Source organism: Podospora pseudoanserina, chromosome 2 (genome assembly GCF_035222485.1).
Source record: "Podospora pseudoanserina strain CBS 124.78 chromosome 2, whole genome shotgun sequence".
Lineage (NCBI taxonomy): Eukaryota > Fungi > Ascomycota > Sordariomycetes > Sordariales > Podosporaceae > Podospora > Podospora pseudoanserina.
The window spans coordinates 2,576,720-2,599,506 of NC_085921.1; the positions used below are offsets into that span (position 1 = coordinate 2,576,720).

At 53.8% G+C, this 22,787-nt stretch overlaps 9 protein-coding genes across 9 annotated transcripts; 4 read left to right on the top strand and 5 right to left on the bottom strand.

Annotated features, from left to right (window-relative positions):
* Nucleotides 1–217: 217 nt before the first annotated feature.
* Nucleotides 218–2,940, bottom strand: QC764_206370 (uncharacterized protein). The gene is made up of 3 exons (XM_062944344.1): nt 2,046–2,940; nt 846–1,989; nt 218–793 (listed from the first exon to the last, which is right to left on the bottom strand). The coding sequence occupies exons 1-3, from the start codon at nt 2,334–2,336 to the stop codon at nt 480–482; spliced, it is 1,749 nt and encodes a 582-aa protein (XP_062803160.1). The 5' UTR covers nt 2,337–2,940; the 3' UTR covers nt 218–479.
* A 580-nt stretch (nt 2,941–3,520) lies between these two features.
* QC764_206380 (uncharacterized protein) lies at nt 3,521–4,387 on the bottom strand (the record flags this gene model as incomplete). Its single annotated transcript, XM_062944345.1, has 1 exon — nt 3,521–4,387. One exon carries the CDS (start codon nt 4,385–4,387, stop codon nt 3,521–3,523), a length of 867 nt encoding a protein of 288 aa, XP_062803161.1.
* A 939-nt stretch (nt 4,388–5,326) lies between these two features.
* QC764_206390 (uncharacterized protein) lies at nt 5,327–6,274 on the bottom strand (the record flags this gene model as incomplete). The annotated part of the gene is made up of 1 exon (XM_062944346.1): nt 5,327–6,274. One exon carries the CDS (start codon nt 6,272–6,274, stop codon nt 5,327–5,329), a length of 948 nt encoding a protein of 315 aa, XP_062803162.1.
* Nucleotides 6,275–6,390: 116 nt separating this feature from the next.
* On the top strand, nt 6,391–7,286 carry QC764_206400 (uncharacterized protein; the record flags this gene model as incomplete). Its single annotated transcript, XM_062944347.1, has 2 exons — nt 6,391–6,652; nt 6,712–7,286. Exons 1-2 carry the CDS (start codon nt 6,640–6,642, stop codon nt 7,284–7,286), a joined length of 588 nt encoding a protein of 195 aa, XP_062803163.1. The 5' UTR covers nt 6,391–6,639.
* Nucleotides 7,287–7,486: 200 nt separating this feature from the next.
* On the top strand, nt 7,487–8,350 carry QC764_206410 (uncharacterized protein; the record flags this gene model as incomplete). Its single annotated transcript, XM_062944348.1, has 2 exons — nt 7,487–7,504; nt 7,877–8,350. 2 exons carry the CDS (start codon nt 7,487–7,489, stop codon nt 8,348–8,350), a joined length of 492 nt encoding a protein of 163 aa, XP_062803164.1.
* A 447-nt stretch (nt 8,351–8,797) lies between these two features.
* POL12 (DNA-directed DNA polymerase alpha subunit pol12) lies at nt 8,798–11,350 on the bottom strand. The gene is made up of 3 exons (XM_062944349.1): nt 10,613–11,350; nt 9,229–10,558; nt 8,798–9,164 (listed from the first exon to the last, which is right to left on the bottom strand). The coding sequence occupies exons 1-3, from the start codon at nt 11,083–11,085 to the stop codon at nt 8,991–8,993; spliced, it is 1,977 nt and encodes a 658-aa protein (XP_062803165.1). The 5' UTR covers nt 11,086–11,350; the 3' UTR covers nt 8,798–8,990.
* Nucleotides 11,351–11,757: 407 nt separating this feature from the next.
* PDR16 (Phosphatidylinositol transfer protein (PITP)) lies at nt 11,758–12,774 on the top strand (the record flags this gene model as incomplete). Its single annotated transcript, XM_062944350.1, has 1 exon — nt 11,758–12,774. The coding sequence occupies one exon, from the start codon at nt 11,758–11,760 to the stop codon at nt 12,772–12,774; it is 1,017 nt and encodes a 338-aa protein (XP_062803166.1).
* A 504-nt stretch (nt 12,775–13,278) lies between these two features.
* QC764_206440 (uncharacterized protein) lies at nt 13,279–14,376 on the top strand (the record flags this gene model as incomplete). The annotated part of the gene is made up of 1 exon (XM_062944351.1): nt 13,279–14,376. One exon carries the CDS (start codon nt 13,279–13,281, stop codon nt 14,374–14,376), a length of 1,098 nt encoding a protein of 365 aa, XP_062803167.1.
* Nucleotides 14,377–16,260: 1,884 nt separating this feature from the next.
* Nucleotides 16,261–20,925, bottom strand: DNF3 (drs2 neo1 protein; the record flags this gene model as incomplete). Its single annotated transcript, XM_062944352.1, has 1 exon — nt 16,261–20,925. One exon carries the CDS (start codon nt 20,923–20,925, stop codon nt 16,261–16,263), a length of 4,665 nt encoding a protein of 1,554 aa, XP_062803168.1.
* Between the last annotated feature and the right edge of the window lie 1,862 nt (nt 20,926–22,787).

The following is a 22,787-nucleotide window of genomic DNA, read 5'->3' on the forward strand; positions in this document are numbered from 1 at the left end:
GGCCTTCGGTGCTCTGGGTCGGTTTATTCCCGTAGATGAGGTTTCGCGACATCAGGATTTGGTTATCTAGAGTTTTATTCGAAGACTGTCGTCATAGGAGCTATCCTTCGAGATAGAATTCTTTGCCCAGATATTTGGCCTTGAGAGCTGTTGCCGTGGCAACGCTTGACCCCTGAATCCCTTGAGATTCCCATATATAAACAAATCATCCTTCTTCTCTTTGTTGTTTGAATTCATTGATTGTTCTATCATTTTGCTAAGAGCGTCGTATCATGATCACCAATTATTTGCCAAAGCACACACATGAAACCCCCTTTTCGAATCGTAAAGCCCACCCATTATCCACCCTGATTAAAACACCTTTCTAAAACCCCGTGTCCGATAGCCCAATTAATCCAAAGTAAAACGCCAGCCCGCCTGTTCTGGCATATCTGAAAATCAAAAATCAAAATCGTAAATAAGGAAAATCGTCCTCACCCCTATGCCACCGCCCCAGCAGCCCTCAAGGTCTCTGGGTTTAGTCTTTTCCAGCTGAAGAAAAAACTCAAAACAAAGGAAAGTCCAACGGCTCCAATGGCAATCGCTAATGCTGTTTTGATTCCGGCCATGTAGGCGATCAAAATCCCCGGTACTTGCTCCGCGGGGAAAACGGTCCTGATCGCGGTGGCGCCTGTGCCCAAGACTGCAAGTGCGTTGACATCAGGCGCTGAGATGGCCAGTTCCTTCATGAGCTCGTTGACAAAGGCGGATTGACCAGCCGAGACCCAGAAGGCACCACCAACTGTTTGGAAGACTGCACCAAAAGTGTTAGCGTGAGAAACAGAGACAAAAAGGGGTATATTCACAAAGAACGATAGCAGTGACACTGCTCAAATCGTCAATCTCGGCCGTCGCCTGGCTGACGATGATGGGAATTTGGAACGCACTCCCCCACGCAATACCTCCCAGGATTTGATATCCAATCCACATGCCCGCCGATGACCTAATGTCAAGTGTGTACAACAGACCAGCCGCCACGGTAGCCAGCGCTGCCCCTACCACCGCTAAAGGTGTAGCATACCCCGTCGCCGAAACCGCCCCTCCTCCCACGATCGTCGCTACTGTGACCGACAGAATCAGCGGCAGGTTTTTCACCCCTGATTCCGTCGGTGTAGCATTGCCGATACTTTGGAAGTAAATCGGCAGGTAATAAATGATGATGAAATAACTCCCGGCAAACAGTAACGAAAACATGCTGCAAACCCACACCTGCCTCTGCACGAATAGCCTTGGTACGATCATGGACCTCTCCCCATTATACCACTCCCAGACACCAAACGCGATGGAAATCATGACGAATCCAACCAACAGTCCAACGACCTTCCGGTGATGCCATGCAAGTGTCTGCCCGCCATATTGCAGCGCAAGAATGTATGTGATGACACCGGCCATGATGAGTGCCGTGCCAACGGGGTCCAACTGCAAAAGCTTCTCCTTGAGAGTCGCCTCCGCCGGCTTGCATCCCGCTGGGGTCCGGAACAAGAAGATGATGATCAGCGCCGACAGTCCGCCAATGGGCAAGTTGATGTAGAAGCACCATCTCCACGTCACCCTATCCGCAAATGCGCCTCCAATCAGCGGTCCAACAACGGCAGCAACACCATAGGCCGTGCCAATAATGCCGGTGAAGACTGGTCGCTTTTTCGGCTCGGCGGAAAAGGCGATGAGGGTGTATGCTCCGGAGCCGATACCAGCCGCTCCCACCCCGGCAACAGCACGGCCAATGATTAGAGTAGGTGAATTGGGTGCCACGCCACAGATCAATGACCCAAGCTCAAAGATGAAGATGGAGATGAGGTAAGAGATCTTGAGCGGAAAATACTTGAACACCTTGCCCCACGAGGATTGGAACCCGCCGACAGTCATGAAGAAAGCTGCGCCGTACCAGGCTACGTCTTCGAGGCCGTTGAACTCGTCGGTGATCTTTGGAATGGCGGTTGCTACTATTGTCTGTTTGACGAGTTAGCATCACTGACAAAGGCACAGTGTGTGGATCGAAAACTGACCATGTCGAGAGAAACGAGAAAGACGCTGAGAACCAAGGCGATGATGATACAAGCAAACGTCCATCCTGTTGGATACTCTGTTGGCGGCACATGTAATGACTTCCCTCGGCTCCTGTATTTCTCTGACAGACGTCCCAGGTTGGTGGATGAGTTTGGTGTGGAACCACTGCTGAGGTAAGCGTGATAGCGATTTCTTGGAGTAGCTGGAGTTTCGAGATCGAAGAGGGATGATGCCGAGTTTTGCGATGCCAGGGGCCCATGTGCGTGTGTGTAGGCACTATAAGGTGCCATGGTGGTGTTTGAACGAGCGACAGACAGCCAAAATGAGGGGAGGATTTCTAAAAGACTGGACAATTCACCACAGGTGGCTAGGAGAGAGCGAAAGACAAGGCAATGTGACAAGACTTGGCGAGGAGCAAGTGATGCCGATTACCGAGTGGTAAGACGAAAGGGCCTGGGAATCCTTTATGTTCATGATGTCCTAGATGGGAATCCACACTGCACGTACATGCAAGACACCGATTCCGTGGCAGCGATTCTCCGGGAAGGCGTTCTCGGCGGCAACATCTCAGAGATTACCTCGTCCACTGTGACTACAGTGCCGCGCGAAGAGAGGATGGTTCCCAGGTGCAGAAACGCGCACCACATCTGCCGAGAGGTGCATTTTCGATGCGCATACCAGCAGCTACCTGCTTCATCTGTACTTGGAAGATTCCGCAGCCGATGACGAGATGTATTCGGGTCGGGTTTCATCAGGGACTCAACCCTGGTGCAGGAGTAGGCGCCGGACATTAAATCGGGGTGCGGTTTGTCTGCAGAACACCGCTATTTTAGTGCGAGTATAAGCCAGACACCACAAGAAAGTGCAGAGCATCTCACCTTGCAATTGGTGATGCGCTGCAGCGTTGCCGAGGCCACACATACTTTCTTGAAAATATTTGTGGCAACATTAGAAGGTGGATGCATTTGCCTGGAAGATAGAGACCTGCACCTTCCCTTTCCTATTCATAGACATGCATGCACCTTCCATCTCTGCAACCCAGCTACTTGTACTAATTACTCAGCTCATGTGATCAATGAGGACCCTCCTCATGCAACTTTTCTTTCATCAGTTTCCTTCATGTTCAAGTGTTCCTATTTTCATCCATCTTATCCAGCATCTCACCATCAACCCGAATATCGGCATTCACACCGCTGCAGTCAACTCCTTACCAAATCGGTCTTCATGTTCATCTCAAGATGTCAACCGATAATTGATCACACGTCTTCTTCTGAAGAGAACCCACATGAGCGTGTTGAAAATCTGAGGTGGAAATCAAACACAATAAATTCAATCTAACCAAATTACGTATACCCTTCGATCACTCTATTCCATCCCAGCTTTGTGTTCTTCCACTCATCAAGTCTCTTTCCACCCGAATAAGTTCACTGACCAAGCTCTTATCAGAAACCATCCACCCCCCACCACCCACACCTCACTCATAGATCACATTAGCCACAATGGCGAACTCAGTCCTGATCGGCCGACTCGGCTCCCCAACAACAGCAGTCGCCTGTCCAACAACAGCAGTCGGCTCCCCAACAACGGCAGTCGCCTGTTCGACTTTTACAACATTGTCACCGTTCACGGCCGTGTTCTGTCTCGCCCGAATAGCAGTGATAAACCCATCAGCTACCTGGAAAACAGGCACCTCGGTCACAACCGGCGCCGAAACTGGAGTATCCGGAATCTGGGTACCAATTACCACAGAGGGGACATTCGGAATGGCGGTATCGATCGGTGCCGGAGGAGCGTCGGGAATAGCGGTACTGATTGGTGCCGGAGGAGCATCGAAGATAGCGGTAGGAACTGGTGCCGGAGGAGCATCGAGGATAGCGGTGCTAATTGGCACTGGGGGCGCTTCGGGAATGGGAATGGCGGTATCAACAGGCTGAGGCGCCTCGTCGACGGGAAAGGCTGTGCTCTCAGCCTGGCGACGTTCAACTTGGCGCTGTTGGAGGCCGTCGATAATGTCGATGAGGTCTCCCAACTCATATGTTTGTCTTTTGGCAGGGCTGGAACCGAATCTCCCACGAGACACATCATTCGGACCGGGGATTGTACCACCACCTACACGGTAGGTCCTAGTGTCCAAGGGCGAGTCATCCCTCTTCGCAGGGCTAGCGCCGAATCTACCGCGAGAGACGCCGTCCTGGCTTGGAATACCGTTGCCGCCACGGTAGGCTCTCTCAGAAAGCTGGGTGGAAGCCAGGCCAGGCTCTGCCGGCAGGGCTCGTGCCTGGGCAGCGTGGACGTCGAGCGCGGCGAGGAGGAGGATGCAGTTGGAGATGGTGAGCTTCATGTTTTCAAAAGGATGAAAGATCAAGTGGAAGTAGATCAGACAATGGATAGCAGGTAATAAGGATTGGAATCTCAGGCCGGCCTGAAGTAGTGAAGTTTTTGTGTAGAGTGTTTGATTGCTCGGATGAAGATGCTGTTCAGTTTGATGTTGACACTTCACTTGTTGGAACACAGCCTTATATACATTTTCAAATACAATGATCGCTCGAAATCTTTTTTACATGACAATAGGCAACAGTTCCGGAATTCAACCTTCCCGATAGTTACTTTGTCTGTCTTGGGAGTCAAAACTGGCCAGACGGGAAAATCAACGGCAAACATTTGACACGATTCATCATGCAGTTGACAGGAGAATTCAAGGCCTACGGTAAAAGTCTCAAGTCATCTATGTTTGCCTCCTAGGTGCATAATGCACTAGTTGTGGTCGTCTAGATCTGAATGTAAATCCCGGCAGTAGTAGGCCACATAGAGGGGTCAGTCTTGACTTAGCATCGCCTCACTACTACGTTTTCCTTCAACTATGACCAAATGTTTGTACGTCAAGAAGAAATTTACCGACGGGGAGTTCTAATGGTCTGATGTAGATCGACCCATGTCGGCTCGTGAATATCGAACTTTAATGAAACCGGGGAGTGGGAAATATCGGCCATGTTCGCGGCCCAGTTGCCTATCCCCTATAATTATTGTTAAGTCATTTGATCCAAGGTAAGTAATATTCTTTGTTTCGAGTTGCAAAGTGAAGTTATTGTGTAAATTCCCAATCTTTTGGACTTTCTGCTACACTGACAATATCAACAATGAGGACTGAATCCTGTCCCATCCCCAACGCCACGCTGCTAACATGACCGACAACACCTACTTTTTTTCTACCCATTCCCCCACCATTCCACAAACAACTTGCCCTCCTAGAAAACTTCTTATCTTTCTTTACGCCAAAAGCCTACTCCTTCTTCGGCCTCTTACTATCCCCCCCCTCCAGCCCATTCACCTCCCCCTCCCCAGCCCCATCCTCATCCATCCTATGAACCGTCCCCGCCCCACCACCCAACATCGACTCACTCAACACCCACCCACCACCCTCCCCCCCAGCATTATCATCCCCCTCCCCCCCACCAATCCAGTTCCCCTCCTCATCAAGAAACTCGTGCACATTCTCCGCCGTAATCCACCCCGAACTCCCCGGCATAGCAGCCGGCAACCCCCCATCCCTCGCACCGGCAAAAACCCCGCTAAACCCCTCCACCGCCTCCCCCTCGAAAATAATCCGCGCCCCATCTTCATCCTCTTCCTCATCCTCATCCCCTTCCCCCTTGGGGTCAGGGTTAAGGTTAGAACAGTCGGAAATAGCCTCAAACAACCTCTCCGTCTCCGTCTTTGGCCTCCTCCCCCCAACCGTCACTTCTTCCTCCCGTTTCTGGGAAGCGGGAATAAGCGTCAGCTCGACCGCATCCCACTCATCATCCCCCGACCCGCCCTCTGCGAGCTCAAGCTGGAGGTAGACGCTGCTGAACTCGCCTATTTTCTGCACGGCGTGGATGCTGATTTGGTGGTAGGGGATTGTCAGTCCGACTTCTGCCTGTGGGGAGAAGAGGACGAGGTTTTGGGATGTGACGAAGACGTCGAGTGCTTGTTCGTAGGTTGTTGGGAGGGATTCGGGGGAGAGGGCGAGGGATTCGGGGGGGGTTGGTCGGGTGGTGAGGTCGAGGGGGAAGAAGGGGAGTTTGCCGAGTTGGGTGGGGGAGGTGAGCCAGGCTTTGGTGGAGGGGGAGTGGTGGTGGAGGATGGGTTTGGTTGGCGAGAAGAAGGAGGTTGGGGTGTGGGATTGGTGGTCTGGGAGAGGGGTGTAGTCGGAGAGGGAGGGGGGGGAGCGGATGGTGGTGAGGGACATTTTGGCGGTTGTCGTCGTGGTATTGGTGAGGGTGGTTTTGGTGTTGTTTGGTTTGCGCTGGTCAAAGTCGCGAATGTTGACTTTGGGGAACGCTCGCTGGCAAGGTGGGGAGCTAGCTGGTTTAAGCTGCTGGAGCTGTCAAATTTTGGCGGGGTCAAGCTTGCGTTATCGATAACCTTATTGAGACGTCCCTCTTTCGTCATGCGGCTTGTGTGGCCAGGAGGGTTCTCGCGTGGCCAACAGAAACTTTGGAGCAAACGCGTGGCACTTCGTACAAGAATCGTGTCAATTGATCACCTCGAGTTTTTTTAAACAGAAACAGAAATTGCCATCAAATTATCAAATAAACGCGGCGAATCATCACCATGCACGACAACCGTACGTCGTCCTCCGTCCTCAACTCTACGGAAACGCGCTGACTAACACCGCCATCCAAGGCTCCCACCCCTTCCTCCAACAAGTCCCCCTCACCGTCTCCCCCTTTGTCAACCTCCCTACGGCAACCACGCTGCCATACACATACAAGCCCATGCCTTCCGCCCTCCCCCCATCAGCCTCGGGCATCACATCAGACTCGGCCGCTGGGGGCCCAGAACCGAAATATGTCGTCTCACCGTCTGGGCACGCGGCCCATCCAAACGATATTATCGCCTCTTGTCGAGCACTGCGAGATCACATTGCCAAACTCACGGCTGATGCCGAAACGGAGATCAAAGCGATAGATGAGAGGATAAAGGCTGCTGAGCTGGCTGAGAAGAGGAGGCTAGCACCTGGTTGGCTGGATAGTGATGTAAGGGTTCTTCAGCCGGAGAGAAAGAGTGTTGCGCCTGATGGGTCTGGTATAGAGGGCTTTGGGCAGTTGAGTCTCGGGGAAGGTGGTCATGGGGAGGGAAATACTAGCCAACAGCAGCGAGGGCATGGGCCGGGAGGGGCGAGTGAGATGGCGGTGCCGGATGAGGGGGAGGAGCTGGATAGGGCTTTTGGGAAGCTTGGGATGGGGGGCCCGAAGTGATGTTGGCTAGTTATGATACATGATATTGCTTGGATACGCAGCGTGATGATGCGAGGGAGGGTTCAAGGCTCTACCCTAACCCTGGCAGCGGTGGTGGAGCTACCCCAGAAAGTCCACAGCTTGGCATTGCTGCCTCTGTTGGACAGATCAGATACCCAAAAGTTGCTTCAAAATATTCTCAACATCAATTTTCTCTAAATATGCGCATCCACCCTCCTGTCCGTCATATCAAGAATTGATCAGCCCAAATTTCTGACGTCCAATATACCCAATCCGGTTAGCGCCATCAATTTACGTTCTGCTCCACTTCTCCAAAACCCGCCGCAGTCAAGTCGCAAAGTCGCGTCTCCCAAAGCTTGCCAAATTCTCGACCTTTTGCGACAACACCACCACCACCATCACAACCACCAATAAAACAACCAAAAATGGGCCTCCCGCCCCGGCGCGCCCCTTCCCCCTCCGAGTCCGGCTCCGAATCCGGCTCCGAATCCGGCTCCGGGTCAGAATCCTCCAGCAGCAGCGAAGACTCGGCCCCACGCAGACCCCTAATGGCCCGCCCAAAATTCATCCCAAAATCCCAACGCAACAAGACGCCCGCCCAGCTCGCCCGAGAGCAAGAATCGACTCTGGCCGCCGCCGAGGAAGCCGCGCGCAAAGCCGCCGCTGACGCGTTGGTAGAAGAACAAATCGCCAAGGACCTCCTGGCTCGGAAATCAGGAAAAAAAGCCTGGGACGACGACGACGATGAAGAGAATAAACTCGAGGTGGACGACACTGACGATCTGGATCCCGAGGCGGAGTATGCTGCTTGGAAGCTGAGGGAGTTGAAAAGACTGAAACGGGAGAGGGAGGCGATTGAGGCAAAGGAGAGGGAGCTGGCTGAGGTGGAGAGGAGGAGGGGGTTGACTGAAGAGGAGAGGAAAAAGGAGGATGAGGAGCACTTGCGGAAACAGAAAGAGGAAAGGGAGGGGAAGGGGAAGGTGGGGTTTATGCAAAAGTATTTCCATAAGGGGGCGTTTTATAACGATCAGGGGCTGAGGCGGGGTTGGTGGGGAGGGATGTGATGGGGGCGAGGTTTGCGGATGAGGTTAGGAATCGGGAGTTGTTGCCTAAGGCTTTGCAGATGAGGGATATGACTAAAGTCGGGAAGAAGGGGGCGACGAAGTATAGGGATATGAGGGTGAGGATACGGGGTCTTGGGGGGGATTAGTGGGGGGGGGGGACCTGGGAGGTTGGATGATAGGGGGTTGGATGAGAGGTTTCAGAGTGATGGTCGAGGGGGGTGGAGGGAGAGGGAGGGAGGGGGGAGGGGCCGAGGGGGTCGAATGCTGTTCCGTTGGGGGAGAGGAGGGAGAGGGTGAGGGATGAGGACAGGTACAGAGATCGGGACAGGGATAGGAGGAGGAATGATGATGATGATGATCGGGAGAGGCATCGGAGGCAGGATGACAGTCGTGATCGGAGGCGGTCGAGGTCACGGTCACGATCTCCGAGACGGAAACGCTCGCCTTCACAGGAACGGGGGAGGGATCGGTATGATAGTGACAAGCGGAGGAAGATAGATGGCCGGTAGAAGCATCGCTTAAGTTGTTTATAGGAAGCAGTACATAATATGACAAACAAGGCCAGATCTTTTCACATGTTCAGGGCATTTTTGAGGGCCAACATTACTCTTGTTCAACTGCTCTCTAACCCAAGCCCTCCTCAAATCCTCGTAATCTCCACCCTCGCCCTTTCAAAGATCTTGTGCGCCAACATCCCTCCCATCTGCTCTTGCTTCGCCAGATCAGGAGGGTAAACCGTCATCTTTGCATACGTCCCCGCTCCTCTCCTCTTGGAAAGATACCCCGGGTTGATAACCAGCACACTCTCAACAACCTATTCATCATCTGTCAGCACACTCCACCTTGTCAAAAAGTTCAGGGCTGACAACATAACATACCTTTGCAAAAGGCGGCAAACTACTCGGCACCACCAACACGTCCGGCCTCACATTCACCATCTCCCCCAACTTCAAATACCCCACATCCAACACCGCCCCGGGCCCAACCCCATCCCCCCTCCCCGTCTTGGGCAGCTTCTTCCTATCCGTCGGCGGGAATAGCGGGAAGTAATGTCTCTGCTCAACCAGATACCTGCACGCCCGTTCCAACAACCTTGGCTCCTGCGGTCTCCCCCCAATCAACTCCTCGTGTCTGAGCTCAAAGAGGACGTCCTGGCTGCTAATACCAAGGACAATCTCGTTCATGCTCAGCGTCATGGGGTTGCCTATTACCTTTGCCACTTTTGGCAAACCGAGTTCTTTGCGGGGGAAGGCGTCTTGAGGCCAGGACACGTGTTTATCTAGTACGTCACGCACCGAAGGGATGAGGAGGATGGTGATGCTCGGGTTGGCGGAAGCGAGGCGGTTGAGGGAGGGGGAGATGAGGTATTTGAACACGGTGGACATTGTTGCTGTGTCGGGGTCGATGGACGAGAGGTATTCTTCTGGGAGGTCAAAGTCTCCTGACGCAATGAGAGGGTGTTCCATGTCGATGAAGGGGCCGGTAAGAACGAGCGCGTCGACGTAGATGTCGGCTGCTTCGTTGCAGAGGGCTTTGAGGGGTTCGAAATCGAGGTTGTCGTCTGCTGTGTACGGGCCAGAGGCGAAGATTACGTTCAGAGGGGTGGGGTCGGAGTCGGAGTCCATTGCGTCTGGGCCGCCGCGGAGACGCTGGATATGAGCGCCGAGGGAGTCGGGGGTGGAGGCGGCGTTGGGGAGGAGGGGGAGATCGAGGATTTGGTGGACGGTGAATTCGTGTCCGTTGCTGTTTACGCCTTTCAGAGCGACGATTTGGCCGGGGAAGAATTGGTATCCTCTGAGCCTGGAGACGTTGAGAGGGACGCGGAGACCGCCACCCATTCGGCGCGAGGTTTCGAGGAGTAGGGAAGCGGCGTTGAGTTTGCCTTCTGAGGAGTCGGAGGCGATCCGGCCAACGGCAACGATCTCGGACGTGCTTTGGCTGGCGGCGCTGCCAAAGGCGGACTCTTCGAGCTTGTGGTGTTGCATAACGAGGGAAACAAAGTCGTCTATCCGGTCGTCGAGGATTTCGGAGGACTCGGATACCTTCAGGGCAAGGGGTTTGTAGGCCAATTTCTTCTGGTCAGAGGCTGCGGTGAGCTTGATTCGGGATTCGCTGAAGGGGGCGATAGGGGGTTCAGGCGCTGGGAGCTGGTCGTTGAGGATCTCGACTGTCTCGCCGGCATTGGCTCGGTCGTTGAAGGATGATGGTCTATCACAGTCAGCTCCTGCGTAGTCCCGCACACATGTTGGAATTGAAGCTCACGGCATAACACCCGTAGCGTCGAGCTGGTCGGCCAACCTGACTGGCGAACTGGCTGGCTCAACCTTGACACGGCTGACTGCTGGCGTCCTCTTTGGGGCAACCTTGGAGGCCCTTCCAGGGCCTGGTGTGGTGAGGCTATCCAACATTCCAAAAACATCGCCGCCGCTGACTCTGGGGGCCCGTGGTGTTGATGAGATGCCCTTCTCGGTCTTGATCTTTACATGCGACCGACTGTTTCTTTCGAGGGTGTCATGCAAGTCTTGCTTGAAGTGTCGCAGTGTCTCGAGAGCTGTTTGTGCTGCGTCTATGTCCATCTTGATGCAATATGACTCCCATTTGAAGAACAGGTCCTCGACTGACAGCTGATGGAGGCGCATAATGGACCGCAGTTCGGCGACGACATCGGCTTCGAGCTCCTTGTTCCCTGAACCGAACTGCTCGTTCAGCTCTGCGACTATTTCTGTTTCCGACATGTTGTAATCTTTTCGACAGTTCCAATTCCGTGGATTCGATTTGTTATAATTTGGTGTCGGCGCTGTGCTGGCGACGTTGCTTGCTTTTGCTTACCTCGACCGAGGGCAGTTACTTGATCAATAATTATTTGGTTGGAGATGTCAAAGTGGGACGCGTTCGACGCGTCCAGGACCACTTAACGCGCTGAGGGGCATTCTAGGCCGCCTTAACTGGGCAGATTGAACAGGGGTTGCGCTGATCTCGGCGCTGAAAATTGCGACCCGCTGTTGGGTGCTCCCGAGCCAATGGCAGCGTTCAAATGGTGCCCGAGATGCAATTGAGACTGTTGGAACTGGGGTCTTGGGAGCGGTGGACATTGATTTCTGGCTGGGTTTCCCTATCAACCAACTGTTTCGTTGCCCTCTCTCTTGTTTCTTTTCCTTTGCTCTTCAGAACTTGCCTGGCTTTTCTTCTGCAGCTCCAGTTTTTGCAATCTCGTCTGTCTCTTTATAGACCTATCCTGCCAACTTTGCTGCCCATACGAGGCACACGGAGTAACGGCGTCTTGGTTGACCGATAGGTAATTGTTTGTTAAATTGAGGCCCCACCCCTTGCCAACTACTTATACCTCTTGCTAACCTCTTTTCAGAGTCTTTGGGCATTCATCTCAACAACCCTTCTAAGACATCAACATGGCTGAGGTTCTCAAACTACCATTGCCCTTTCCCATTGCTGGCAGCCAGCCCAAACCACGCCCTTCCTTGGACGCCGAGCAGCAAAAGAAGTATGACTGGCTTCTCGAGCGAGTGAAGGGCTGGACAGAGATCCCCTCCACTAGCAAGGCTGGCCCTCCCACCGATAGCGAGAAGTTCTGGCTGACTAAGGAATGCCTGCTTCGCTATCTGAGGGCTACCAAGTGGAATCAGCAGGAAGCCGAGAAGCGTCTGCTCAAGACCCTCACCTGGAGGAGAGAGTATGGAGTGGAGGACTTGACGGCCGACCATATTTCCCCCGAAAACGAGACCGGCAAGCAGATCCTCTTGGGCTACGACAAGGAAGGCCGTCCCTGCCACTACCTCAACCCAGGCCGTCAGAACACCGAGGCCTCCCCTCGTCAGGTCCAACATCTCGTCTTTATGGTGGAGCGCGTTATCGACATCATGCCACCCGGGCAAGAAACCTTGGCGCTCTTGATCAACTTCAAGCAGAGCAAATCCCGGTCCAACACATCACCTGGTATCGGTCTGGCACGCGAGGTCCTCGACATTCTTCAGAATCACTACCCCGAAAGATTGGGCAAGGCACTTATCATCAACATGCCCTGGGTAGTGACTGCCTTTTTCAAGCTCATCACACCGTTCATCGACCCTCACACACGCGAGAAGCTCGCGTTCAATGAAGACATGAGCAAGTACGTACCGACGGAGCAAATGTGGTCCGAGTTCAGCAGCGGCAAGCTCGCTTTCGAGTACGATCACAGTCAATACTGGCCAGCTCTGCAGGAACTTTGCAACAGAAGACGGGAGGCTAGGTGGCAACAGTGGGTTTCTGGTGGGAAGCAAATTGGCGAGTCGGAGGACTACCTGGCTGGTGCGACTGCGGCTGCAGTTGGCTCTGCGACAGAAAAGACTGCCACTGTACCTGCGGTTGAGGGCAAGACGGCCGAGATCACAGCATCGGAAGCTGCCCCGGCTGTGCCCGCAAACTAGGTGCGCGGTGTCAGAGCACCTGTATAGCCCTTCTTGTGTCTTCCTGGAGCTGCAGTTTAATACCCTTACGTAGTCTAATGCTTCTTTTGGCCTTTCACATGTCTTGATACCGGTGTCCAGCTCGGTGACTCTGAGCAAGGCGCCACATTCTTTGTTTGGTTGGCAACATTGGTCAGCTAAACGAGCCTGGGTAGCGGGCAGCGGGAGGATTACGCGGCTGGCAGCGCATGGCTTCGGAGACATACGACAGCACAATTGGTCTGCATGGTTTCCATCTGGTCAGTACTTTCGAAAAGATAAGACCAAAGACGACACTTTATTCACCTATATATCGGCAGTGTAGCCCGTCTCGGTGGTCGTTCATCAGCTTACCCTCAATGGCCAACACCAGCCTCTCATCGATTTACGTACATTCTTCGACCACCAGCCGACGCTTGAAAGCCACAGCGGCCGGATTCGCTAATCAAACAAACACCCTTCAAATCCCAAAGCTCAGCCATCACAATGTCAACATCACCCCCAAAAACAACCGAAGCCTGGACTTACACCTCCCCCTCAACCCCCCGCACAGCCCTCACCCTCACCACCTCCCACCCTCTCACCTTCCCTCCCTCCAACTCATCAGAAGAAACCCTCCTCATCTCCGTCTCCCACGCAGCCCTCAACCCAGGCGACATAGTCAGCCTAACCGCCATGCCTTTCTTCCTGCACTCCACCCCCTCCGCCGTCCCAGCCTTTGACTTTTGCGGCACCGTCCTCCAGTCCCACAACCAGGCAAGATTCTCCCCGGGGGACAATGTAATCTGCTTCCCACCCCTCCCCCACATGCTCAAGACAGGAATCGGCGGTCTCCAGAAGATTGTCCCCATCCCGGCAAAATACTGCGTCAGACTCCCCCAAGGAAAGAACCTCATCGACGGGGCGGGGTTGATGCTTGCCGGTTGCACCGCCTTGCTTCAAGTCCGTCAGGCGGGGGTAAAAAAGGGGGATAGAATCCTTGTTGTTGGGGCTAGCGGTGGGGTCGGGAGCGCGGCGGTGCAGATTGTTCGTGATGTTGTTGGGCTGGGGGGGTATATCGCTGGTGTTTGCTCTGGTCGGAATGAGGGGTTGGTTAGGTCGCTGGGGGCGGATGAGGTGGTGGATTATACGCTTCACAAGGACCTGCCTGGGTATTTAACAGAGAGGTTTGGTGGGGAGGGGAGGCGGTTTGATCATGTTATTGATGGGTATGGGAATCAGGAGTTGTATAAATCTTGTGCTGGGTTTTTGAAGGAGGGGGGGGTTTATGATGCGGCTAGTATACACTACGCTTCGTATAGGTTGTGGGATTTGCTGGGGTCGGTGGTGACGATTGGGTTGAATATACTCTGGCCGAGGGCGCAGTGGTTGGGGGGGACGGGGAGGAGGTTCAAGATTTGTAGTTTGGGTGATCCGGGGTTGGAGATGATGGAGTTGTTGGCGGGGATGCTTGGGGATGGGAAGGTGAGGGTGGTGAGGGATAGTGTTTGGGGGTGGAGGGAGGTGAAGGAAGGGTTTGATGTGCTGATGGGGGGGCATGCGGCTGGGAAGGTGGTCATTAGGGTGGGAGAGGGGGAGGAGTGAGTTGGGTGGTGGTGTAAGATGTATGTGAGTTTGTGTAGTGGAAATACTTGAAATACCCTGCTCTTGGAGGACATACCTAGATAATGGTGATGAACAAACCCTTCCCTCATTTTGACTGTGCAAAACTTGATGTCAGGTGAGACAGATGCAGTGCTCTGGGTCCTAGGATGTAGTTGCAAACCGTTCTGTAGGCCTCAGCGCATGCTGAGATATGCCCCTGATAGGTATCTACCTGGCTACATCGTAGACAAAATAATACCTACTTTAAATCAGTCAAACGTGTCACAGCCGTAAACCTACATCTCTTTAAAGGGAAATGGGTCTCTTGTATATATATCACAAGGTCTATTGACCATCTTTCGAGGCCTACTCACCATCCTAGGAGGCCTATTGGCTACCTAGGTACCAATTAACAGATACCGGCATCGTGATTGGCCCCCTCACCCCTTTGCGAGGCTGCAAACGAGTCCATCAGTACCCGATGTCTCTTCACCAACACAACCTCTATTCTCATGTCACGACGCTTCTTTTTTCCAGAATTCTTCCATCCTCACCGCGTCCCTCCTCTTGAATAAAGTATTGAGACAGACTATCCTCAGCTACACACTACCCAGCATCATGAACACCATCCTGTGTGACTGCGGCAGGCGCGTAGCCAACTCCCAAGCCCTCAAACAACACAAACTCGACTCCCCAAGACACAACACAACTTCGTGCGAATGCGGTGCTCGCTTCGTCACACCCGAAGCCCGCGATCAACACCTCCGAGATTCCCCGCTACACACACAGAAAGACCATCCTCAAAGCACAACTCAGAGCCCACACAACAACAACAACAACAACAATAACAACAACAACAACAACAACAACAACAACAACAAGACCTCTGTTCAGAGTACCCCAAACATCCCAGCAGAAACCACCACAGTCCCTGCCGAGCCCAAACCTCTGACTGAAGCCAAGACTGAAAAGCCCAACTTCCAATGCTGCGGTAAAAAGTTCAAGACCAAAAAAGACGTGCTCCAACACCAAGCAGACTCGCCAAACCATCACGGTGAAAGCCCAAAGAAAGCTCCAAGAAAGAGAAGAAGCGGCGATCGAGTCTGGGCCGCACCACAGACATCGAGCTACAGATTCCGGTTTCCAGAGTCAGACATGGAGTACGGTGCTTGCGACAAGGACTGCGGCTGGTGCGGGAACTGCATGAGAGGCCTTGACATCTGATAATAACAATGATGCTTATTCGGTTGCAAAGTGTGTGTGTACATGCGACACTACACCAGTTTTTGCCTCCCATCCCTGGGGCCCCTTAAATACAGCAATATGTCCTCCTTCTCTATACATCTCTGCCAAAAGAACAAAAGCTTGCGCTTCCAACATGCATCAAAATGGTGGTATAGAACGCCCAAAAACACCCAAATGTTTCCCTTGAGAATGCAGCACCACAAAAAAAAGAAAAGAAACGACCCAGTTGGGAATTTTCTAACCAACCACCCCCCCCCTCCTCACACCAACCAAACATTACTTTTCATACCCCATATATACACCCTCACCCCTCATCACTCATCATTTCCCCCTTTCACTTCTTCACCCCCTGTTGCCGCTCCTGCTTACTCATAAACTCATCAATCGGATTCTCCCTCTCCTCCACCGGCGGCGTAAACTGCCTACTCAACCGGCTCATGCTCGCCCTCCCAAACTCCGCCGAAGCCATCTTCCTCACCCCCGGCGGCCTCTGCTGCCCATTACCCCCCCCTCCAACCAGGCGTCAACCCCCCAACACCACCACCACCGCTCTCCAACCCCGGCCCAGGCGAACTCGCGCTCGTCACAGTCTTCAAGCTCGCCACATCCCCAAACCCAGGCTTCCTCCCTTCCCTCTCATCATCCCCCTCCTCCGCGTTCCCCCAACCACAACCGTGCAACTCTCCCCTTCTCCAACCGATTAGCGTGCATCCCCAACACCTCCATCACACCCTCCATCGCCTCCATCTCCTGCGCCAGATCCTGATCCGTCGGCCAAAATGTCCTCTTCACCGCCGCAACCCCCAGCTCAAAAACGCATAGCGCAGACAGAGCAAGAAAGTGAACAATCCACCAGTACCCCTCCTTTCCGTACCCCGTCAAGAAGTTATCACCGACAATGTAAGGACCGAGCGACGGCTTAAAGATAACCGCCAACAAGATGTTCCACAGCCACCACCCAAAGATGGAGAGAAACAACCCGACAAAGATTATTACGTTCCTGTTCCTCACTCGCAAAAAGAGCTTGAGGTTGATAAACACCACCGCCAGGGAGAAAGCCAGCGTGCCGACCGAGTAGAGGTCTGTCTCGACTGGGTAGGGCGCGAGAGTATAGAGGTAGTAAACGCAGTTGAAGATGATGACTGATTCCGTTATTCCCAACACCATCCAGTACAGCCAGAGCTTGAAATTGAAACCCTGAGATTTCTGACCAAAGGAGTAGAGTTCTGGAACGGCCAACAGGGTTTCAGCCGAGAGGTCCGTTTCGAGAATGCCGGGGAGGATGACGCAGAGAGAGGTGAACAGTGTGTTGAAGACGGCGAGGGAGGTGGACTCGAAGATGGAGGTGCCGGTATAGCCGTTGTAGTGCTGGTATTGAGCCTGGATGAGGTAAAAGACGATTTCTTTCCAAAAGGTGGCCAAAATGTACTTTCCCGTGCGGGCGTAGCACCAGCGGCCGTGGACAAACAGCAGGCGTGACAAGAAGCGGAATTGGCCAATCGAGTAATCAGAGATGCGGGCGGCTTGGGTACCTTCGCGGCCGTTGATGCCGATGCCGAGATGGGCGCATTGAAGCATGGCCACGTCATTGGCGCCGTCTCCGATGGCGAGGGTCACTGCTGAGGGAACTTGACGGCGAATGCATTTGACCAGATTAGCTTTCTGAGAGGGTGAGGCGCGGCAGCAGATGACCGAGTCTACGCGGGCAACAAGGTCGAAGAAGAGCAGACGAAGTTGGGGGTCGTCGTCGACTATGGTCAAGGTCTGTCCATCAATGACCACCACTGAATGAGGAGCCATGCCTCGACTGACATCAGTCAAAGTAGCATTAATACGGTCCTGCAGGTCGCCATGGCTGACGTCGAGAATGTAAACCTCAGAGAAGGGCTTGCAAATTCTGGCCGAGTGGGCAATGTTGATGGCAGTCTCGCGCTTGTCACCAGTCAACATCCAGACTTTGATGTTGGCTCGGCGGAGCTTGTCGATAGTCTCGGGGACACCCTGCTGGAGCTTGTCTTCAATCGCGGTCGCACCGGCCAGCTCGTAATCCTGCTCGATAATCTCGGCGGCATTCTCGATTTGTTCCTGGCGATTGACAAGACTGGTGGTAGCCTCGAGATAGATCTCTTTCCACGCCTTGTACTCATCCTCTTCCAAGTAGCGGTAAGAGTACATCAGGGTCCGCAGGCCTTCGGTAGCAAAGTCATCAACATGCTGAAAGCACCGCTCAAAAACGGCACCCTCGTTCACAGCAAGTTGCTCGTCGACCATCCCATCCAAAGGATCAAACGCAGCTAACCGAGCAAGCTCCAAAGACCTGTTTCGCGCCATGGACTGGCGCGGAGTCTGATAGGCCTCTTCATTACCCGGCGCATCCAAGCCATCAGCTTCACGCCGAGCAAGCCAGTTGTCAAGACCTTCAGAAACCATCGACTTTCGCCAACTGCTCTTCCTGTCCAAGGCAAGCGATCTCCGCATGAGATCCATGCTGCGACGCTGTGCCGCTGCCGGGGTCTGCAAACTAGCACGTCGCTGAAAAGCCTTCTCTTGCTCGACACTCTTTCGCATGCTGGCCCTGCGCTCAACAGCAGTAGCAGTCTGCATAGCAAGAGTCCTCTGCTTCAGCCGAGGCAGGATCACACTGTCGGCACCCTTGGTAAAGACACAAATCCTGCCATCCGGCATGCGAAGAACAATCGACATGCGCTTCCGCTTGCTGCTGAACTCAATCACGTCCAGGATCTGGCAAGTCTCTTCAGTGTCCGCGCCAGTCCCGTGCTCCATTCTAACAGTGACAGATTCCGTGGTTCTTTTGACGACAATGTATCCAAGCTGTGCAGCAGCCCTCACCAAAGCCAACTCGTCGGGAGACGCAGCCTGATAATCAATCTTGCCGTTCTCGTCCTCCTCGGGAAGACAAGTGTGGCAAAGAGCCAAACAAAGGATGAACTGCCGGGCCTGGCGGGAAAAGGGCGTGTTGGGCTTCTTCTGAATGTAGTCAATCATCTCGTCCGTCCTCAGCTCAGGCTGAGCATTTGTCGGGCGAACAGACGACTTCCAACCAGAAAAGGAAGGCCGCTGGGACATGGAGGGTCGTCCAGATATGGAAGGGCGGCCGCCTTCAGGAGCAACATAGGACACGTCCATGTCGTGCAGCCATGCTGTGCCCGCCACACTCATCTTGCGGAACTGCATCAGATTCTCAGTCAGAGTGCCCGTCTTGTCGGAAAAGACATAGCCCACACACCCCAGATCTTCCAAAATGGTCGTGGTGTTGAATTTCGCGGGTGTGTCGTTGACCTCGTCGTACATCTCAACATCATGAAGCAGCAGAAGCTGACCCAGCTTCACCAACTCCAGCGAGACGTACATCGACAGCGGAATCAACGTGTTGAGCGCAATCAGCATCGAGATGAAGACGTGGCTCAGCTGAACTGTCTCTCCGGAGAGATAGAAAGCCCTCCACTCCTCGTCCCTCCTCCACATGGTATACCCAGCCGTCAGACCGCCCGCAAGAACAAAAACAAAGACCACCAAAAGCAGCACAATCCGATTCAACGACCGCTGCATCTTTGGCGCCTTCGCCCTAACATTCTTGTTGGCGTTCATCCTAATCTTGCACTCCTCCCCGGTATTAATCACCAGCCCCGTCGCCTCTTTGGTATTCCTGAGCGTCGAACCCCTATACACAACCTCATTCAACGTCAACGGCCTCGTCTCCCCACCCACCGTCACCCTCCCCTCATAATTATAAAGGTCAATGTTCGGATCCTCCGACACGACCTCGGCCTCCACCGCGCCCATCCCCGCCACCGAAGCGCAGTGCTTCGCCAGCAACGGGCTCGCCTGCTTGCTCTTCAAGTTCGTCTCCCCATCCAACGCCATGGTCTCAATATACGCAATCCCGTTCTCGTTCGTCGCATGCAAAAGCACAATATCCGCCGGCACCGCATCATCCCTCTCCAACCGAATCACATCTCCCACCCTGATATCCTGCCACTCCGTCCTCACCCACTGACTCGGCTTCTCCTCCACCACCCCCCCTTCACTCTCCGTCCCCTTCAGCTCAAGCACAGTCATCTCCCCCTCCTTCCCCTCCGTCTTCTTGCCCCTCCTAACCAAACCGCCCGGTAATCTCCCCTTCCTCCCTTGCCCTCCCCCAGCCGCCGCCTCGGGATCCAAGACCCAAGCCCCGCTCCTATTCTCCCTCACGTCAAGCTTGTACCTCCTATAATCATCCCACCCTTCCTTCGCCATGCTCAAAGCCACAAAAGCCAACAACGGCCCAATAGTCGTGTACGTCCCCGTCGTCGACAGACCCGGCACCATCTGCAGAATACCAATCACCAAAAAGTAGAAGTTCGCCAGCTTCTTAAACTGGAAAAACAACTGTTTCGGCAAGAAGCTCCAGATGGTGTACCTGCTCGATCTAATCGCGTTGGACACATATGGCTTCCCCGTTCTCTCATCCTTGAACGGTTTCCTCCTTGCTCTTCCCGGGGACAGCAAAATGTGGCGACCGTCTTTGCTCGGAGGGATAGGTTTCTGGCGGAGGAGGGTTTCGAGGACGTATTTCTTGTAATAAGGGGCTGCGAAGTTTTTGAACGAGTGCCATTGTTTACGGGTTGTTTGTCGGTGGCGGGCTTTTTGGCGGGAGAGCCAGTTTAAAGGGACGGAAGTGTAGCTTGTTCGGGGTTCTCCGTCGTCGTCGTCGTCGTCGTCGGGTGTGGCTGAGGTTGCGGGAGCCATATTGTTCGAGGTGTTGTTGTTGTTATCGTCGTTGTTGTTGCTGTTGTCCAAGGCCAGCTGCTGGACGTCGGTGTTGCGCCTTTCGTCAAATGTTTGGCGGGGGCGGGTGAGGGAGATCCTTGACTCTTCTATGCGTGAGACGGTAGGGGCTCGGTAGGCACTTTGGGAGCTGGTGGAGATTCGCCCTGGTGGTAGCGGAGGGGAGAGGGTGCTGTTTTCCTGCGCGAGCTGTGTTGGTGACGGGCCGAGTTGTTGCGATGATTCGATTTTGTACAGTCCTGTTCTGACTCTAAGCGCTGGTGGCGGTCGTCGTGAACTGCTGCTGTCCAAGGAGTGACGAGCTCGAGGAAGACCACTGGCGAGAGTTGGGGGCGAGCTCAGGGATGGTCTCGTGGGCGTGTTTGTACCGCTGCGAGAAGACGGCTCGCGAGGCTCTGGCAGGGAGATTTGCGGGACACTGGGCGAAGTAGGCGCGGGTTGCGAGGTCTGTAACTCGATTTGCTCAAGCCTCGTCCTGAGCGCCTCTGCGGCGTCATGGTGGCTCCCTGGCGCCATGCCACCGAAATAGTGCTAGAGCTGACGAACGACCTGCGCGCGCAAAAGACAAAGGGCTCGGTGGAACAAAGGGATTGGGGGAGGATGAGGTGGGTGGGATGGGGGCGTGTCAAGGTGCGGCTGGCATGACCCGATTGGTGGTGTCCTTGCTTGTCTAGGACAAAGGGAGGTGGGAGGATGCTGTGGTATGGCAAGGAAAAACGTGTTGCAAGCAGTGAGGCCAAAAAGAGAAAAGAGAGCAAGTGTGACGCTCGGTAGAAAGCTGGGAACACCTCGATGTATGCTTGGCGGCTGAAATGCTTGAAGTCCGATATGCAAGGATCCCGGCTGCTTCTGTCAGTCCCACGTTTGTCGCAACCCCCCCTGCGCTGCGCGCGCGTGTGCCGAGTTTTGTGTTGTGGCTGTGATAATCAGATGGGTCCAGAAGTCAACTCAGAACAAGACAAAGCCCGATCCCAGAATCCACAGCCTGACGTTCTCGCCGTCTGTCGTAGTGATAATGTTGAGAAAGTGTTGCAAAAAACTGTCTACAAGAACAGGTGGCCTGTGCAAGTGATTGGATAGGAATGCAACCGGCCGGAAACAAGTCCTCGACACAACACCATTCATCAAATCAAGGAAAAAAAAGTTGGCAAGTCCAGACATCGCCGAGGTCCTCTTCCAAGTCCGCACCGCAACAAGAAACCCCACTAGACCATCGTCCGCGCAACACTCATATCCACCATCCGGCCAGCTCGCCATCATCGTCCGGCCCCGTTCTGTTATCAATCGCTCTCCTCTGTTCCACCCCGTCCGGCCTTTTCTAAAACCCCGTCTCTCCTATCCAGCATATGCAAAGAAAGTCTACTACACGGTTCCAACCCCACCACTCATTCTGGGAATACACCTCCGGTTAAACCTCTTGGCTGATCCGTACACACAACACAAAGTGGCACCCCCCATGGCACCCCCAGCCCCGGTATCCATTCACCGCATTCGAGTTGCCTGTTTGAGCTCCCGTATAAAACCACCACCTGACCCCAACAACGCCACACCACATCTTGGATTACGGTGTGTGGTGCGTGTGGTGTGTGTAGTGTGGACCCCTATCCTCTTCTTCCAAGTCTGAAGTTGCAGCGAGTGACAGACACCACCTGTCATATCAACGACATACAATCGTGTCCATGGCTCTGGAACCTTAAAAGATGACAGGTTTGACAGGTTTGACAGTAACAAGTTTAAACCTCCCGGCTGTGCATTCACTCACTCCCAATCTAGCACCCATTGCTAAATCCAACCTGACATCCATCAAACCTGTCAGAGACCGGCCTAGAACCCAACCCTATATAGTACCTTACCTACATAGCAGCGGCAGGCAAAAAAAAACTAAAAATTGACCTTACATCAGATCTCACACTTCATGCAAAGGGGGGCACAGTGTCTCCCCTCCCCTTTCCATCCGGCCTCCAACAGCTCTGCTGTGCCCCAAATTATGCAACCGAGAAAGCTTGTCCAGCATTAATCATCACCACCATCTTTTCCCTTTCCCTCTCCCTTTCCACCAGGCAAAAAGACATCACCAGCTGGCTGGCGACACGCGAATGCAACGGCGCGATTTTATTTCTTGGGCCCTCCATCCTCTCCCGTTGTTCCAGAGCCAGCGCATGCGCAACTCATCCGGGCGGCTCGCTGCAGGTCATCTGCATCTCGTTCCGTCTCCTCCGGGCACTGCTTGGACTCGAGGGATGGGAGCTTCCGTGGTAGGGCCTTCACGAAGCTTACCCTCCTCCCCAACTAACCCCACATTTATCAGCCCTATCCACTGCTGTCAAAGCGTAGCCTTCATCACGTAATGCCGTTCCTATCTATCTAGTAATCGTGAG

Excerpts from the sequence above, each read along its gene's own strand:
- QC764_206370 (XM_062944344.1), bottom strand. The coding sequence starts at position 2,336 with ATGGCACCTTATAGTGCCTACACACACGCACATGGGCCCCTGGCATCG. Across the intron at positions 1,990-2,045 it reads TTCTCGTTTCTCTCGACATG|ACAATAGTAGCAACCGCCAT; the intron begins GTCAGTTTTCGA and ends CTCGTCAAACAG. Across the intron at positions 794-845 it reads TGTCACTGCTATCGTTCTTT|TCTTCCAAACAGTTGGTGGT; the intron begins GTGAATATACCC and ends CTTTTGGTGCAG.
- POL12 (XM_062944349.1), bottom strand. The coding sequence starts at position 11,085 with ATGTCGGAAACAGAAATAGTCGCAGAGCTGAACGAGCAGTTCGGTTCA. Across the intron at positions 10,559-10,612 it reads GACGCTACGGGTGTTATGCC|ACCATCATCCTTCAACGACC; the intron begins GTGAGCTTCAAT and ends TGACTGTGATAG. Across the intron at positions 9,165-9,228 it reads GTTTGCCGCCTTTTGCAAAG|GTTGTTGAGAGTGTGCTGGT; the intron begins GTATGTTATGTT and ends GATGATGAATAG.